The sequence below is a fragment of the Terrapene carolina genome, unplaced genomic scaffold, assembly GCF_002925995.2.
Source record: "Terrapene carolina triunguis isolate 2854851 unplaced genomic scaffold, T_m_triunguis-2.0 Scaffold138, whole genome shotgun sequence".
Classification (NCBI taxonomy): Eukaryota; Metazoa; Chordata; order Testudines; family Emydidae; genus Terrapene; species Terrapene triunguis.
The window spans coordinates 5,975,290-5,991,600 of record NW_020664489.1 but is presented as its reverse complement, the minus strand read 5'-3'; the positions used below and the strand labels follow the sequence as shown (position 1 = coordinate 5,991,600).

Sequence of the window (16,311 nt, the reverse complement as noted above, 5' to 3'; positions counted from 1 at the left end):
TGCTTAACATATCCTGCCAGTTACGTTAATTGTGGGGTGCATTCACACCCAATCCCAAAGAGGCAAACAGCAAGAGAGCGAAGCAGCAGCCTGAAAGACCCTGGAAAAAACTAGGGAAAGAAATCTTTAGCTAGCACTAGACCCAAGGAGGCTTGGGGCTACAAGCAAAGAAACTGTTGTTTGTTTCCTGGTTCCTCTTACCTTCGGGGACCCAGGACGTTGTACATTCCTTGTTAATAAGCAAGATCAGTATTTTTTGATGCAGCGTCTTTCATCAATTTCTACCCCCAACTGGAATATCTCCAGGGCCTCAAATTTTGACTAGCTGCTTGGGTCAAAAAGGGGTATATAGTGCGGTGACGGTCGTCCCTCCCCATCTGGGTCGGAGTGAAGCCACACCACCTCATTATGTCACTGGGATCACTGCTTAACATCAGGGGAATTAGCAAATCGGGTGCTAATGCCCCAACCCTCTCGGTGGGGCAGCGCACCAAACAGTATGTGGGCTCTGGCCCTCGGGCTGGGCAGAGCACTACACAGATTGTTACCTCAGCTCTGGCAGACAGAAGACAAACGCAGGTCTTTTTGCCTATGGTGGGGAGGCTGCCACTCCTGGGTGGGGTTGGCACAAGGGGGTAGGGGAACCCAGGCTCTCCCTACTCCACAGGTTCCCAGTCCCAGGCTGTAAGTGGCAGAATGTTCTGTCACTGGGTCAATGGGGATCCGCCCGAAACACACTGACTTGGATTCAGGCAACCAAGCTATACTCTAGTGTCCCTGGGCCACTTCCTACTACCTCTTAGTACCTTGGCTCTGTAGGTGTCATCCGTCTCCCTGAAGTAGCTAGCCATCAGCAGCTCCTCCTTGGACTCGGTCTCCTCTGGGGTCAGGGCACTGCCTGGTTCGGCAGCAGAGTAAGAGGCCTGCAGTGAGCAAGATACGTCTGTCTCCTTCCCTGGCTCGGTGCCAACTGAGCTGAAGGTTCTGCCTTTTGTACTTCCCATCCTGTCTCTCAACTCCCAGTGAGAAGGGCGAACCCGGCCTGACTCCACCCTCCCGGGCACAGAAAGTGGTTCCTCCCCTCTGGATCGGAGGGAGGCCACACCGCCTCACTACAGGATAACAGTATTTTGTGGGGATATTGTGGGTGCTGAATGAGGCATGGTGGATGTAAGAGAGGAGGACTCCGCCAGCAAAGTAAGGAGGTTTACCAGCTGAGGGATATGTGACATCCCACACCTAAATTGATTTAAGGAGCCTTGGTATGGATGCAAGGACAAGTCTGACCCTGATTCAGGGTGGCTACGCTGGACAGTTCGTGGTACTTCAATAAGTGCAATACAACTGACAGAAGTACCACCTTCTAAGTACTCTAATAAAATAAAATTAAAAAAAAAAATCCAGAATAATAAGAAATGGTGCAGACTTTATAAACAATTACCAACTGCTACCTTATAAACCATCTACTACCACAACTGGGTAATACACAACAAATGTTAAAAACAAGAACACATTAAGCACATTTACCAATTCACGTCTGCCGAATCCCACTCCTCTATTAGAAAACAGGTATCCATGTCCAGATGTATCATGCTCCCAGTCCATGTAGGGTAAAAAGTCTATATCTTCCTCAGCTATAAGTTCAAGAATGTTTGGAAGACCAGCATGCTGAATTTCATTAACATCCTAAATTAAAACGCAACAGAATTACAAACTAGAGAACTGTCTTTAATTTTATTGTAATCCTTAAAAGTGATGCTTGTTATGCCAGAGATTCCCTGTCTATCAGACAATGTAAGGTTGAGAGTCAAATGCCATGACCTGCTTTATTATACTTATATATGGGAAAGATATTTTCCAACATATTTGAACCATTATGCTTTTTAGCATGTTATCTGATTTTATAGTGCTAAGTTTATACTGTTTAAGTTTAACTGTTGCTTATGATATTTCACAGTAATCAGAGAGCCTGAGTAGAATGGCACTTTGTTTATAAAATTTGTATTATATAAAGATAATTACTAGGAGGTAATGACAGAGATGATTACATTGTCTGAAAATCAGAGACAAGAACTGCCCGAAGAGTGAAAGCTCTGACTAGTCTCTTGCTAGGGAGGTAGTGACCAAGTGCAGAGCAGATAGTACAGAGAGTGCCGCACAGAGCTTAACAGTAAATCTTTGGCTGATTAAGGAGCCGTATTTACAAGAAAGGGACAATAATTCCACCAATAACTATTATACAGGATTGCTGGGATATTATACATGCGATGACATCTATCAAATGTGTAAGTTATATTCTTAAAAGGCACAAACAAAACAATATTTATTTCTATGAACAAAATCTGTGCCAGCCTATTTTTAGTTTGAAATGCAGTACAAGTGTAATTGTCCAAAATATGGACATGTCTCCTGTTCCTTAAGTTATCCCAACTTACTCAATGCCCTCCATGACAGTCAGATAATTATACCGTAATAGGGAATTGATTATTTTCCTTTAGTATACTTATAATCCTAAATAAATAATAATAAATAATAAATAATTAATAATGATCAGTATTACTTATATTATAATAGTTCCTAATGTGCTAGATGCTGTACAGACATATGGGAAGACACAGTCCTTGCTGCCCGCAACCCAAACAGTTTCTTTCAATTACAGTTGCAGCAATACATGGTAAGAGTATTGTTCTACTAGATTTAAAAGTTCTTTCTGGACCAGAGATAGTGACTTTATAGGAGTTGTGCCTACAGATATAGTCCAAAAGTCAGAACACTTGCACAGTTCTGAACTTTGCCACATACATACACAGATACAAAAAGAAAAATGCAGTTTCTAAATCATTAAAAAAGCAAGTATCTTCAAAATAAACATAGAGATTGTGCCTCTCTGTTGGTTCACTTGCAAACATCCAGTCTGGGTAATGGGTAGGACAGACACAGACTTTGTTTGGATGCCTAGGTGCTCCAACAACGTATGATATAAAAGAAGTTTCATAAAGAAAGTAACATATCATTCAAAAAGGACCAAAGAACACAAGCTTTTGCAAAAATAATAATTTTAGTTCTTCTGTAAAATAACTAAAATTGTTCACTGTGATAATATTAAACAATATGTGCTTTAATTCTTACAAGATTACAGTAATTGTTTTTCTTTTCAGTTATTTTCTAAAGACGTTTTAGAGACATATAGACTGTAATGGGATATTTTAATGGAAACACATACCCTTTTTTCTACTGCCACAAAGCTTGTAAACTGGGTTATGATGGAGTTCTCCAGGCTGAGGTTAATAATCAGGACTTTCAAAGTATGTTTCTTCATCTAGGTTGTTATATAATAACAAAATATGTTTAAAAACAAAACATACAGGTGAAAACAATATTAGCTAAAATAAGTGTCAATGTCAAAACTGAATATACACAATATGTTCTTATGCACTATGGATATAAGTAAACTAGCTCAGCTTGCAGCTATTTCTAAGCAGTGCTTATGTGGTTATGTTTGTGTACCCAATTTCCTGCTTCCTGTTTAGAAGTGTTTTGAAGGGAAAGGGGCTAATCCTAACCCTTTCAGCTACTTGCAGATTTATCCACTTGTGCTGGGGGAGAGGAAACTGGAAATGGTAATTCTTAAAGAAAAACTGCACTGGAATGGTCTTGTCACAAGTCACTCAGGGCTCCATTGGGCTTCCAGCTCCTTCCAGTGCAAGCATATGACTCCTTATCAGATCCTAGATCAATGACAGTCATTACTGAAACCTAAAGGGCAGCATGTCAGCAGCACAACTAAAGCAAAATACCTTGCACTTATGGGACACAATTTGTGTCAAGTCAGGATTGAAAATGCTCAAGCCTGTTCAGGACTCAGAAACATCCTGTACACAGACATACAATATACTGAGACCTCTCTGAAAACAACAAACAATCTTGTTCTCCAGAATCTCAGCTTTCATTGAATGAAAATAAAGTAAACCTCTAGCTGTTATGGCTGTGAAGAAAATCTCAAAAATGTGAACTGAGTGTAACGGGTGTGGAGATTTCTGTTGGTATGCAGAGCATGGACCAGTAGCACTGAAACGTGTGACTGGCCCCCCCATGCACTCATTTTAGTGAGGTGTTACCTCAAATGCCCAATGACGATAATTTAAATGTCAATAATGTTAACTATTTGTAAGAAAGCAGTATGGGGGTGCCACAGATTTGCAAAATTTACTATCTGTGAATTAACTCTCTCACTTTGGTGCCTCAAGAGGATGGCATTTGGAAGGTACCATCACTTATTTATTCCCCCCAATCAACCCCAATTTGCTGAAGAGCACATGGGCATAATTAAGTCCCAGTGAGGGGGAGACAAGCTCAAGGAGACTAGTAGAGCTCTGAAAACATGCACCATCATATTTTAAACATCTGGACAATTTACTGTGATGCAGCATTACACCCAACTCACATGGATGGAGCTTATTTTGTAGACAGAGCTGTGAAAAGTACCACTACTATATTTTCCCTCAGTCTAACCCCAAAGCTTGGGACCCACTCCTGCAAACTTTTCTCACATCAGGGTCCTACTGGCTTCTAGAACTCTGACTTCTAGTGGGACTACTCAAGTGAATAAAGTTTGCAGGATAAGACCCTCACACATACAAGCAAGTAAAGGTTTACAGGATTATGCCCTCATGTCTATAAACATATGTGAAACTGAATGTTGAAAAATTGGAAGGTGTTCAGAAAAGAGCTACAAGAATGATTTAAGATGTGGAAAACATGCCTTCTAGTGAGACACTTAAGAAGTTCAATCTATTTGGTTTATCCAACAGAAGGTTAAGAAGTGACTTGATCACAGTCTACAAGTACCTACATGAGGTAAAGATTTCTGACAGTAGACAACTCTTTAACAGAAACTAAGTGGAACAACTTATCTAGGGATGTGATGGGTTCACCATCACCTGAAGGTTTTCAATCAAGACTCTCTCTCTTTCTAAAAGATATTCTATAGCTCAAACAGGGCTGGCTCCAGCTTTTTTGCCGCCCCAAGCGACGGAAAAAAAAAAAAATCCGGCAATTCGGCGGCCAGTCCTTCCCTCCGAGAGGGACTGAGGGACCCGCAGCTGAAGACCTGGACGTGCCGCCCCCTTCCACGGGCCTCCCCAAGCACCAGCTTGCTGCGCTGGTGCCCGGAGCCGGCCCGGAGCTCAAACAGAAGTGACGGGCTTGATGCAGAAGTTACTGGGCATGTTTTTTTGGCTTGTGTTATCCAGGACATCAGACTAGATGATCATAATGGTCCATTCTGGCCTTAAAATCTATGGAATTCACACTGCAACCTTCCAATTTCCACTCCCAAGTCAAAGATTCTCTCCACCTCTCCTTTTCCCATCCCCATTTCACTGAACCCCTTTAACAGTTCTTGTTTTAAGCATAAACTGAGTTAAAATAGTGGTTCCTAGTTCATATTCTTATCTTTAGAATGACAAACCTCATGTTCTGTTTCATTTTCATGAAGTATCCCATCTTCATAATCCCTAATGAGGGCTCTTGCTGTGAGTTTGTGGAGAAGCTACATTAAGGAAAAAAGACAAGTTCAAATGATCACCAATTTAAAACCCTGTATTTAAAAATCTCAATTTTATGTATTAGGTTTTATGATTTTTAAAGTCTTCTGATCAATGAGGATCCAGTTTCAGGATAACTGGCATCTAAAGTTACATTTTATTGAGTGTTAAAAGTTTCAAGGGAGTATTTTCCATAGAGGAGCATTACAGCCCACACCTTGTTTGAAATAATTTTGTATTTTTATGATTAGTGCTCATTTTTTTAACTTTTAAAAATCATCATACCTTTATACCATCAATAATTCCTGCTCTGGGGGACAGTGAACTATGCAAACTGGTGATGTAATTTGTTTCAACTGCACCACTCTAGCCAAGAGGAGGAAAATAATCTGTACATCTGTAATATGTTAAAGCCAACAGGGAGTGGGAGTACTGAAGACTGTTAAGCCCAGCCCAGTAAGGACATGGAGCAATGAGTCATCCAATCATCTCCTTAGGTCCATTTAAAAAAAAAAAAAAACATTGACTGACTCTGAAGGGGACCCCGGTGAGTCCTTTTTGGCCAGATGTTGGTAGCCACAACAAAGGGATCTTTCTGGATAAAGGGGAAAGGAAAAAATGGCAGGAATTCTCCGATTCTATGTGAGGCATAGAAAAATAACACTCATCTTCTAAATTTGGCCCAGATTTTCATAAGGCAGCTTCTCCTTTTGCAATCACAATTTGCACCTGTCAAAATTGCATTTGTCCTTTCTGCACCTTTGATTAGTCGTGGGGTCAAAAGAAGGAGTATGATTTGTAGAGGTACAAACTACAAACTTGACCCATGAAGAGGAATACTGATCTGAAGCCCAGATGAGAATTTGAACCTCTCAGGACAGTAGTTTAAAGAGTACCTGACTCATTAGGATAAGTGAGTACCTCCCCCATTCGCACCAACCCAGTTTGTCTGTATAAGAGCTTGGAAATTTACTGAAATAGCTTCCAAAGTGGATTAAGCTAAACAGCAAAAACGCACTCTCATTCCAGAATAAAAACGCTCGCACATGAATTTACATCAAAGTAACAATTTCAAAATAATTATTAATGAATAATTATTCTGGAATAGTTATTTTGGTGAATTTCCAGGAGTAGACAAGCTCTGAAAAGTAAATAAATGTCTTTTAGCCATTTTCCTCTTTTCAGTTTAGAAAGTTATTTAGGACTGTTGCCGTGCTTTCCCATAGGGAGTGGATTTGAAGTTTCTTCAACATTAACTGAAACAGTCACAGCCTTTGTTCACATTGGATAGTGCTGCCTTTTAGGATCCCTCCTCTCTCAGGGCATGTCTACACTACAGATTTAAGTTGACCTTTGTTAGGTTGACTTACAGCCACCTCAGTAATTACTGCAGTGACTGATGTCCACAGTACTCTTCTGTCGGTGGTGCGCATCCTCACCAGGAGCACTTCCACAGACTGAAGAGGGGTAGTGTGCGGGGCTGAGAGCCAGGACTCTCAGCTCTGCGCAGCTCACCGCCAGGAGCCAGCTCGGCTTCTTGCCTCCCAACTGGGAGCTGAGGCCAGTTGCCAACCGGGTTCTCAGCTTCTCGTCTCCCCACTGGGAGCGGGGCCAGCCACCTGGGCTTCTCACCTCCCTGAGCTTTTTCGTCAATGTCACGGTTCCAGCATGGAGCCCTGAAATTGCCAACAGCCAATGTAAGTAAAGAGGTATCTACACAGACAGTGCATTGCCCTAACTACACCCACGTACACCCTATGCCTCTTGTGGATGTGGAGTTAGTATATCGGTGTAGTAGGGCACTTACATCGGCGGGACAAAGTAAGTGTGTATACTGACATAATTAGGTCATAACTAGCTGCCTTACGTCGACTAACTATGTAGTGTAGATCAGGCCTCAGTTCTTTTAGAATTTTTCCAAAAAGCAATGGCTTAAGTATTGAAAGAGAATGCTGCTGCATCATCCCCAGCAGAGGTCAGCTAACATCACCTCAGCAACAGAAACTACAGAGGTAGACCCAACAAATTCCTAAAATGAGAAGAACCACCTTCCACCCAGGTAAGTTTATATTTTTCAAATCAGTCTGGGCCAGCAAGCATGTAGGAAATGTGCTCACTTATCCCACATAGGTCAGCTGCCTTTTTAAAAGCTTCCTTCAAATGAGGCTGAGGTTCTTTATTAAAACAGTAGAAGCAAAAATGCTGAAAACAAGGGTATGTGCTATTTTAAAACAACATATATATGGTATGTATAAATAACATTAGCCTAACTCACTGTTCCTGTTGTCTTCTGTAATTCAGTGGTTGATACCATTGCTTGCAATTCTTGGTCATTGATTAGTGCATTTAAGGTGGCCTGAAAGAAATAAGAAAAGTATTCCTCTCATTTTCCCTATCATTCTGTGCTATCAGCACTTCTGCAGTGATGCTCAGTTTCCAGAAATGCAAATAGAATTGGAGTTGTGAGTAATGAGATGCATATCTTTAAAAACATGTTCCCTGGTATCATTCATTACCTGAGTACAACGTGGGATAAATCCATAGACAAGAAGTCTTTCATTGTTAAACAAAGACTGTATTTGAGCAGGAGCATGCAATGGCTCTGGTGCATTTGAGTCAAACTGTTGCCATTTAATAGAGACAGAACTGCATCCTGGAGAAAATATTCTGGATGTCTGGCTTTCTATCTGTGTAAAAAGATGCAAATGAGTTAAATACGTTACTCTAATAGGAAAAATATCACAAGAAGGGGTTTTCTTGTCACGGCACCTCCCCGAGAGATACAGGTCTGTCTCATCTTACGCGGGGGTTCCGTTCCGCGGTTAGCGCGTAAAGCAAAAACCACGTATAGCCAAAATTCCATTGAGTTCAATGGCGGGCAAAATCACCCACACTACAGGTATAGTATTAAAATTGTTGTTTTTCTCTTTTTTGTTTTTGCCGACCGCGTAAAGTTGAAATCGCGCACGTTAAATGCGCGTAAGATGCGACAGACCTGTAGTAGCTAGGATGACGGAAGTATTCTTCTGTTGACCTAGCTGTGTCTACACCAGGGGTTTAGGTTGGCATAACTGCAGTGCTCAGGGGCACGGATTCTTCATAAGAACATAAGAGTGGCCATACTGGGTCAGACCAAGGGTCCATCTAGCCCAGTATCCTGTCTTCCAACAGTGGCCAATGCCAGGTGCCCAAGGGGAATGAACAGAACATGTAATCATCAAGTGATTCATCCCCTGTTGCCCATTCCCAGCTTCTGGGAAACAAAGACTAGGGACACCATCCCTGCCCATCCTGGCTAATAGCCATTGATGGACCTATCTTTCATGAACTTACCTAGTTCTTTTTTGAACCCTGTTATAGCATTGGTCTTCATAACATCCTTTGACAAAGAATTCCACAGGCTGACTGTGCATTGTGTGAAGAAATACTTCCTTTTGTTTGTTTAAAACCTGCTGCCTATTAATTTCATTTGGTGAACCCCTAGTTCTTGTGTTATGAGAAGAAGTAAATAACACTTAGTTATTTACTTTCTCCACACCAGTCATGATTTTATAGACCTCTATCATATCGTCCCTTAGTCATCTCTTTTCCAAGCTGAAAAGTCCCAGTCTTATTAATCTCTCCTCATACGGAAGCCATTCCATACCCCTAATCATTTTTGTTGCCCATTCCTGAATCTTTTCCAATTCCAATATATCTTTTTTGAGATGGGGTGACCACATCTGCACGCAGTATTCAAGATGTGGGCATACCATGGATTTATATAGAGGCAATATGATATTTTCTGTCTTATTGTCTATCCCTTTCTTAATGATGCCCAACATTCTGTTAGCTTTTTTGACTGCCGCTGCACATTGAGTGGATGTTTTCAGAGAATGACTCCAAGATCTCTTTCTTGAGTGGAAACAGCTAATTTAGACTCCATCATTTTATATGTATAGTTGGGATTATGTTTTCCAATGTGCATTACTTTGCATTTATCAACAATGAATTTCATCTGCCATTTTGTTGCCCAGTCACCCAGTTTTGAGAGATCTTTTTGTAGCTCTTTCCAGTCTGCCTGGGACTTAACTATCTTGAGTAGTTTTGTATCATCTGCAAATTCTGCCACCTCACTGTTTACCCCTTTTTCCAGATCATTTATGAATATGTTGAAATGGACGGGGCCCAGTACAGACTCCTGGGGGACACCACTATTTACCTCTCTCCATTCTGAGACCTGACCATTTATTCCTACACTTTCTTTCCTATCTTTTAACCAGTTCCAATCCATTAGAGGACCTTCCTTCTTATCCAATGACAGCTTACTTTGATTGAGAGCCTTTGGTGAGGGACCTTGTCAAAGGCTTTCTGAAAATCTAAGTACGCTATATCCACTGGATCCCCCTTGTCCACATGCTTATTGACCCCCTCAAAGAATTCTAGTAGATTGGTGAGGCATGATTTCCCTTTACAAAAACTATGTTGACTCTTCCCCAACAAATTATCTTCATCTGTGTGTCTGACAATTTTGTTCTTTACTATAGTTTCAACCAGTTTGTCCAGTACTGAAGTCAGGCTTACCGGCCTGTAATTGCCGGGATCACCTCTAGAACCCTTTTGAAAAATTGGCATCACATTAGCTATCCTCCAGTCATTTGGTACAGAGACTGATTTAAATGATAGGTTACAGACTATAGTTAGTAGTTCTGCAATTTCACATTTGAGTTCCTTCAGAACTCTTGGGTGAATACCATTTGGTCCTGGTGACTTATTACTGTTTAGTTTATCAATTTGTTCCAAAACCTCCTTTAATGACACCTCAATCTGGGACAATTCCTCAGATTTGTCACCTAAAAAGAATGGTTCAGGTTTGGGAATCTCCCTCACATCCTCAGCCGTGAAGACCAATGCATAGAATTCATTTAGTTTCTCCGTAATGGCCTTATCATCCTTCAGTGCTCCTTTAGCATCTCCATCGTCCAGTGGCCCCACTGGTTGTTTAGCAGGTTTCCTACTTCTGATGTACTTAAACAAAAAATTTGTATTACTTTTTGAGTCTTTGGCTAGCTGTTCTTCAAATTCTTTTTTGGCCTTTATACCCCTGCATGCTGTAGCTATGTCGACCTAAGTTTTAAGTGTAGACCAAGCCCTAATCAAGATGAGTACAACAGAATCTGACATTAAAATTAGAGAAATAAAATAAAATTCATCAAGTTTTTTCACTTTATTTTATTCTCTCAGTGTTGTAAAGAAGGAACAAAACTGAAACTTGGTTCTTATTCACACCAAATACCATCTCCTTTTCCCTCATAATGTAAATTATATTAAAAACAAGGAGAGACAGTAGTGAAAACTGACAAGTTTCTGGTTGAAAGCGAACACTGCTGCAGCTTTCCAGCAGAGGTTACTCAAAGAGTAGCAGCCAACATCGCCTCAGCATCATAAACTACTGAGATAGCCCCACCAAGTTCCTAAAATGAGAATGTGATGGGGGGGACCTACCCCATGCCAGCCCCGAAAGGGTTAACTGTGCTTTGCAGGCTGAGGAAGCCCCGCCCCTCCAACCTTGCTGGGCATGTTCAGCCTGGAGGCAGAGTATAAAAGGAAGCAGCCTGCCCAACTCAGTCTGGGCAGGCTGCTGAAGGGGGAGGACGCAGACTGCAGGCTCTCTCCAGGGAATTGCTACATGCCCCAACTATAGAGCTATGGCACGCAGAGCTCCAGACAGACTCCAGGCAGTCTGACAAGCCCTGAGAAGAGACTGCGCCGGCAGGAGCTACGCCACTTGAGGACCCTAGAGACCTGTAGGAACCATGGAGCATCGCCGAGGGAGAAAGGGTAGAAAGCAGCCCAGGGGATTTAGACTTTTCTCCAGTGAGCAAAACGGGGAACCAGTCAAGATGTTTCGGGAGGATCCCTGCTGACTCAGTGGTGAGCACCTCCACCACCACCAGGGCCCCAGGCTGGGACTCGAAGGAGCAAGGAAGGCCTGAGTCCCCATGCTCTGGGCTCCACACACCGCAGCGAGCCAATAGGCCACATAGTACCCCAGAAGTGGGAGCCTTTATTGACTTTAGCCATTAGGCCGCACTGCCCTGAGTAGAAGGGCCGCCCTCATTGACTCTGGCCATTAGGTCACGCTGCCCTGAGTGGAAGGGCCACTTTATTGACTCCGACCACTAGACTGTACTGCCACGTTTTATAGTCAGGGTCATGAACACAGGACCCAACTGGCTGCTATAAAGTTTTTTCCTTTCTTCTCACCATAAGTGACCCGGCACATGGGATGGAGTGTACATACCCCGCGAGAGAGAAGTACCACTTTTCACCCACATGAACTTATATTTTAAAAATCAGAGACATCAAAGAGGAAGAGGGGTGGGAAGATATTTCAGAAGCTTCTCTTTTTTGTGAGGTCCCTGGTCTGAAACTGGTATGGTATCTGAAAGTTAGAGGGAGTTGCTTTTCATGTGGAGTCCAACGTCTCACTTAAGGGGGAACTGCTCTTTGAGACACAAAAGCCCCATTTCCCAATACAAAGCAGTTCTCCGTCTGTTAAAACACCAAGAGTACTCCTGTCTGAAACAGCAAGGCCTCCCAATCCCCAAAGATGCTCCTCCTAATTTGAAACTTTGAGGCTCCCAAAGAGTTCCACCCAAAGCAGCTGCCAATAGTGTAAAATTCAGAAAAAATATATTCAGGATTGATAAAACTTACCTTTTTTAGCCAGTTATACTTCGATTTTGGGTCAAAATATTCATATGCTCCAGCGCCATATTGAGACAAAGATCTCAGCATGTGATGATTTGCTGTGGAACTAAGCACATTTTAAAATTTTTTTTTTTTGGTTTTTAAGTAAAAACTGATCATCTGAAATTGATTCCAAACATTTAATTTTTTTTTAATAGAGTAGCAAGTTCTCCAATCCCTCTAAATCCCCCTCCTTCATTCACATCTATATTAAACAAAGCTCAGAACTGGCAAGATCCAACACATGCTCCATCCTGACAGAGGGTTGCCTATATTTATCACTATTCTAATGCTATCAAGAGTGAAAACCAAGAGCAGCAGCGTTTCCCATGTTCATCCCCAGTGCATATAGGTTTAAAACCCACGTCCTAGCTCTGAAAATTCAGCATTCAATTAGTGCAAATCACACACAGAGAAAAGCCAACTCATTGGTTTCCCACTGGATGTAGTGAAATGAGGGATGAAGTACATGTTCAGAGGGTTTTAAGGAAAATGCATTCTTGAGTTTCTCCATAACAGATGTAAGATCTTTGAGGCAGGGGTTTTTCAAAGGGGCCTACATGAAATAGATGCCCTACTTCCATTGAAAGCCACTGGCATTTCATTTTGGACTGTCAAGCAATTCTTTCTGGAAATGGTTGATCTTAAATCAAGATTGTGGGGCCAAAATTGCTTAACAGACAGGAGTTTTTATGTAATGCAGAATTTTGCATCATCTATTTATAAAGGATGGAAGCTATTGTAATTAAGTAATGTGAAGGGGAAGGGCAATGAATGTATAAAATAAAGAGACTGCCTAACAAAATGGATGACATGGAAGACAAGTCTCAAATAATCTGTAACTCTAAGTTGGGTGGCATTAGGGAAAAAAGAAAATAGGATTTGATAAACCCATTTTCTCAAGGACTTACTGCTAAAAGAATGCTACACCATTGACGGTGAAAATTAACTGGAAAAAAAAATAAAAATGAAGGAATAAAATTGCATTTACCTCAAAAACAGGACAAAATTCACAGGCCTGAGAGAAAGTGTGGCATGCACAATTTTAAAGTCTCTTTACAACCGTTGTTGCACTTTGCAATATTCTAAAAATTCTAACCTTTCATTTAAAAAAAAACCTATTTTCTTCAGCTGCTGATATACAACCATCACAATATAAAAAGATGCACTGCTTCTCTGTTAATTCAGCTTTGCAGAAAACTGTCTCTATCCAAACAACAGCATCAGGAAAGGTGTGAACTTATCTCTGTTATGTCTCATTCACCATTGGTACTTTAACTCAACCAGTGTAATATGTTAACAGTATACTTTGAGGTCCAGTCTATGTTTAAAAGCTACATCAGTATAAATACGTCAGGTGTAATTTTTTTACTGAAATAGTTATACCATAAGAGCCCTAGCATGGATTCAGTTATACCAGTATAAAGGTAACTTGTAATGTTATCGTTATTCCCTTACCCATATGGGAATAGCTATACCAGTGTAAAGTACTTTAATACCAATATAACTGCAGCCACACTAGGGGGGGTTGTACCAATAGAGTAAAAGTGGTATAACTTTCTAATGTAGACAAGCCCTGAAAAATCTACACTAGACTTTTGCAACATGTTAGTCAAAACATGTTAGCTGACATCTTTTAACACATCTTTAAATCCTACTCTAGACAAAGCCTAATTAGAACCAATTAAGTGCTTATTTTAGTAAGCAATGGTAATTTCTTTTTAAATCTTTATTTTAAAAAAAATCAGTGCAGAAAACTATGTTACTGCATTATTAAAGTTATGGAGTCAGGAAATGTTAAAAGTTAAAGTTTCAGCAATGTTAGCTACTTTCCCATTCTAAGGCATGCTTTTTATATTAAACAGGAATATATTAAAATTACACATTTCAGAAGAATGAGAGGAATAGACAAAACTACATATGTGCAAAGTAAATTCTACTGAAGGAATCTCGAATTTGAATTTCCTGGAATTTTTTATTTTAACAGTAGAATGTGGCATTCACTTTTTGCATTCCATCTATATGTACATGATAAAGAGACAGCACATTCACAAACCTGATGATCCTCAACACATTGACATTTCATTTCAAGTAAAATAATCAGTGATTTTTAAGTCTGAAGCACAGCACAGTACAACTGTTAATTCATTCTGTACTTACCCAACACCACATGTAAATAACCTGGTGTGTCTGATATTCTCTTTCACAATTTGGAAGGTCATGCTCTCATTCTGAATGTGCCCATCGGATAGAAGAAGAATGTTACGCTCTCTTTGAGAAGGATACAACAAACTTAAATAACGTAAGGTTTTCCATAAGTCAGTATTTCCCATTGTTGGTGTAGCAGACTAAAGAGAAAAAATAATAAAATGATTATCTGAAAGTCTGGATTTAATTTCTAACTTTCCCTAGAATAAACTATAGTGAAGAGTTAAGTTTCCCTTCCCATGGTAAATTTCTCCTGGTTTACAAGTACAAGTGATTGCTCACTTCTTAATTCTGAGCTTGCCTTCTGCCTTTCTGTAGTCAGGGCCAGCTCCCGGCACCAGCTTAGCAAGCAGGTGCTTGGGGCGGCCACTCCGGAGAGGGGCGGCACGTCCAGCTGTTCAGCAGTAATTCGGCGGAGGGTCCCTCACTCCTGCTCGGAGTGAAGGACCTCCGGCCGAAGTGCCACAGATCGAGATCACGGCTTTTTTGGGGGGGGCAGGGGGGGCTGCTTGGGGCGGCAAAAATCCTGGAGCCAGCCCTGCCTGTAGTTATTATTATCTGCATTGTGACAGTGCCTATGTGCCCCAGTCATAGACCAGAACCCCACTGTGCTGGAAGTTGTACAAACACAGAGCAAAAAGACAATCCCTGCACTCCAGAATTTACAATCTAATCTTCCTTCCAAGATAGTGCCAAATGAATTTTGCCTTTCATTGGGACGAACAAGTGCACTGGCATATTCAAGTGCTGTCTTCACTGCCAGAAAGATGGTGCTGTAAGAGCAGGGAGGTTCACATGGATGTCTGTACCTTTTCCTGTCCTGCTACAAAGTCACCAGAGGGCAAAGGGAGGGGGCATGACATTTTAAAAGGTAAAATTTAGGAGGAACATCAGAAAGATTTCCTGGTAGTCAGATTTATTACGCTGCAGAGAAGTTTTCCAAAGGAAGGAGTGGAAGCTCCATCACTTGAGGAGTCATTTAAAACCAGATTGGACAAGATAATAAATAGAGAATAATCCTGCATTTCAGGAAGATCAACTGGATGATCCAATATGACTCTCCCATCTCCAACTTTTATTGTCCTATGACTAACACCTACCATGAGTTACCTTAAATTTTCACTGAGCTATAACAGGACATACAACAGAGATGATGCACCTGTTACCAGGGAAAATTGGCTCTTGGATACTACTGAAACTAAGCCATGGAAATAATTTAGAAGGTGGCCTCAAATAAAGCCACAAAACAACGTGATGGTGGACGTTACATGGAATCCCTGCGGGCAAAGAAACTCTCAGTAGCATACAGAGGAAAAACAATTTTACTTACTATAATAAACTCCTTCACTGCTGCAAGATCACTTTTGATATCCTTTGCATATGAAGAAAATTCTGTAAAATCTGTGGAATGAAAACTGAAATTAAGCTCTTCCTTTCAACATTAAGTTATATTTCATTAACTAGGAATGGTGACATTACCTCAGTGACAGGTTTCATTTTTACTATTAGAAAAACCACAATAAAAGTATTCTCTACTACTAAATAATAAATAAAAATAAAATAAATAAATTAATGGAGATATCTTATCTCCTAGAACTGGAAGGGACCTTGAAAAGTCATTGAGTCCAGGCCCCTGCCTTCACTAGCAGGACCAAGTACTGATTTTGCCCCAGATCCCTAAGTGGCCCCCTCAAGGATTGAACTCACAACCCTGGGTTTAGCAGGCCAATGCTCAAACCACTGAGCTATCCCTCCCCACAAATAGAGACTGTCAGGTTTCCAGTTTAATATATTACTGCTTGTCTAATAAAAAAGATGAGCATAA

The 16,311-nt window shown here is 41.0% G+C and overlaps 1 protein-coding gene across 1 annotated transcript in view; it reads right to left on the bottom strand.

Moving 5' to 3' along the window:
- Positions 1-16,311, bottom strand: part of PARP4 (poly(ADP-ribose) polymerase family member 4) — a 113,173-nt gene that overhangs the window by 31,313 nt on the left and 65,549 nt on the right. The window contains exons 22-30 of the mRNA XM_029911952.1: positions 15,817-15,887; positions 14,439-14,626; positions 12,246-12,345; positions 8,063-8,233; positions 7,822-7,902; positions 5,471-5,551; positions 3,224-3,319; positions 1,528-1,686; positions 807-923 (exon numbers count right to left, since the gene is read on the bottom strand). Coding sequence (XP_029767812.1) covers positions 807-923; positions 1,528-1,686; positions 3,224-3,319; positions 5,471-5,551; positions 7,822-7,902; positions 8,063-8,233; positions 12,246-12,345; positions 14,439-14,626; positions 15,817-15,887 — 1,064 coding nt within the window. The remainder of the gene's footprint in view (positions 1-806; positions 924-1,527; positions 1,687-3,223; positions 3,320-5,470; positions 5,552-7,821; positions 7,903-8,062; positions 8,234-12,245; positions 12,346-14,438; positions 14,627-15,816; positions 15,888-16,311) is intronic.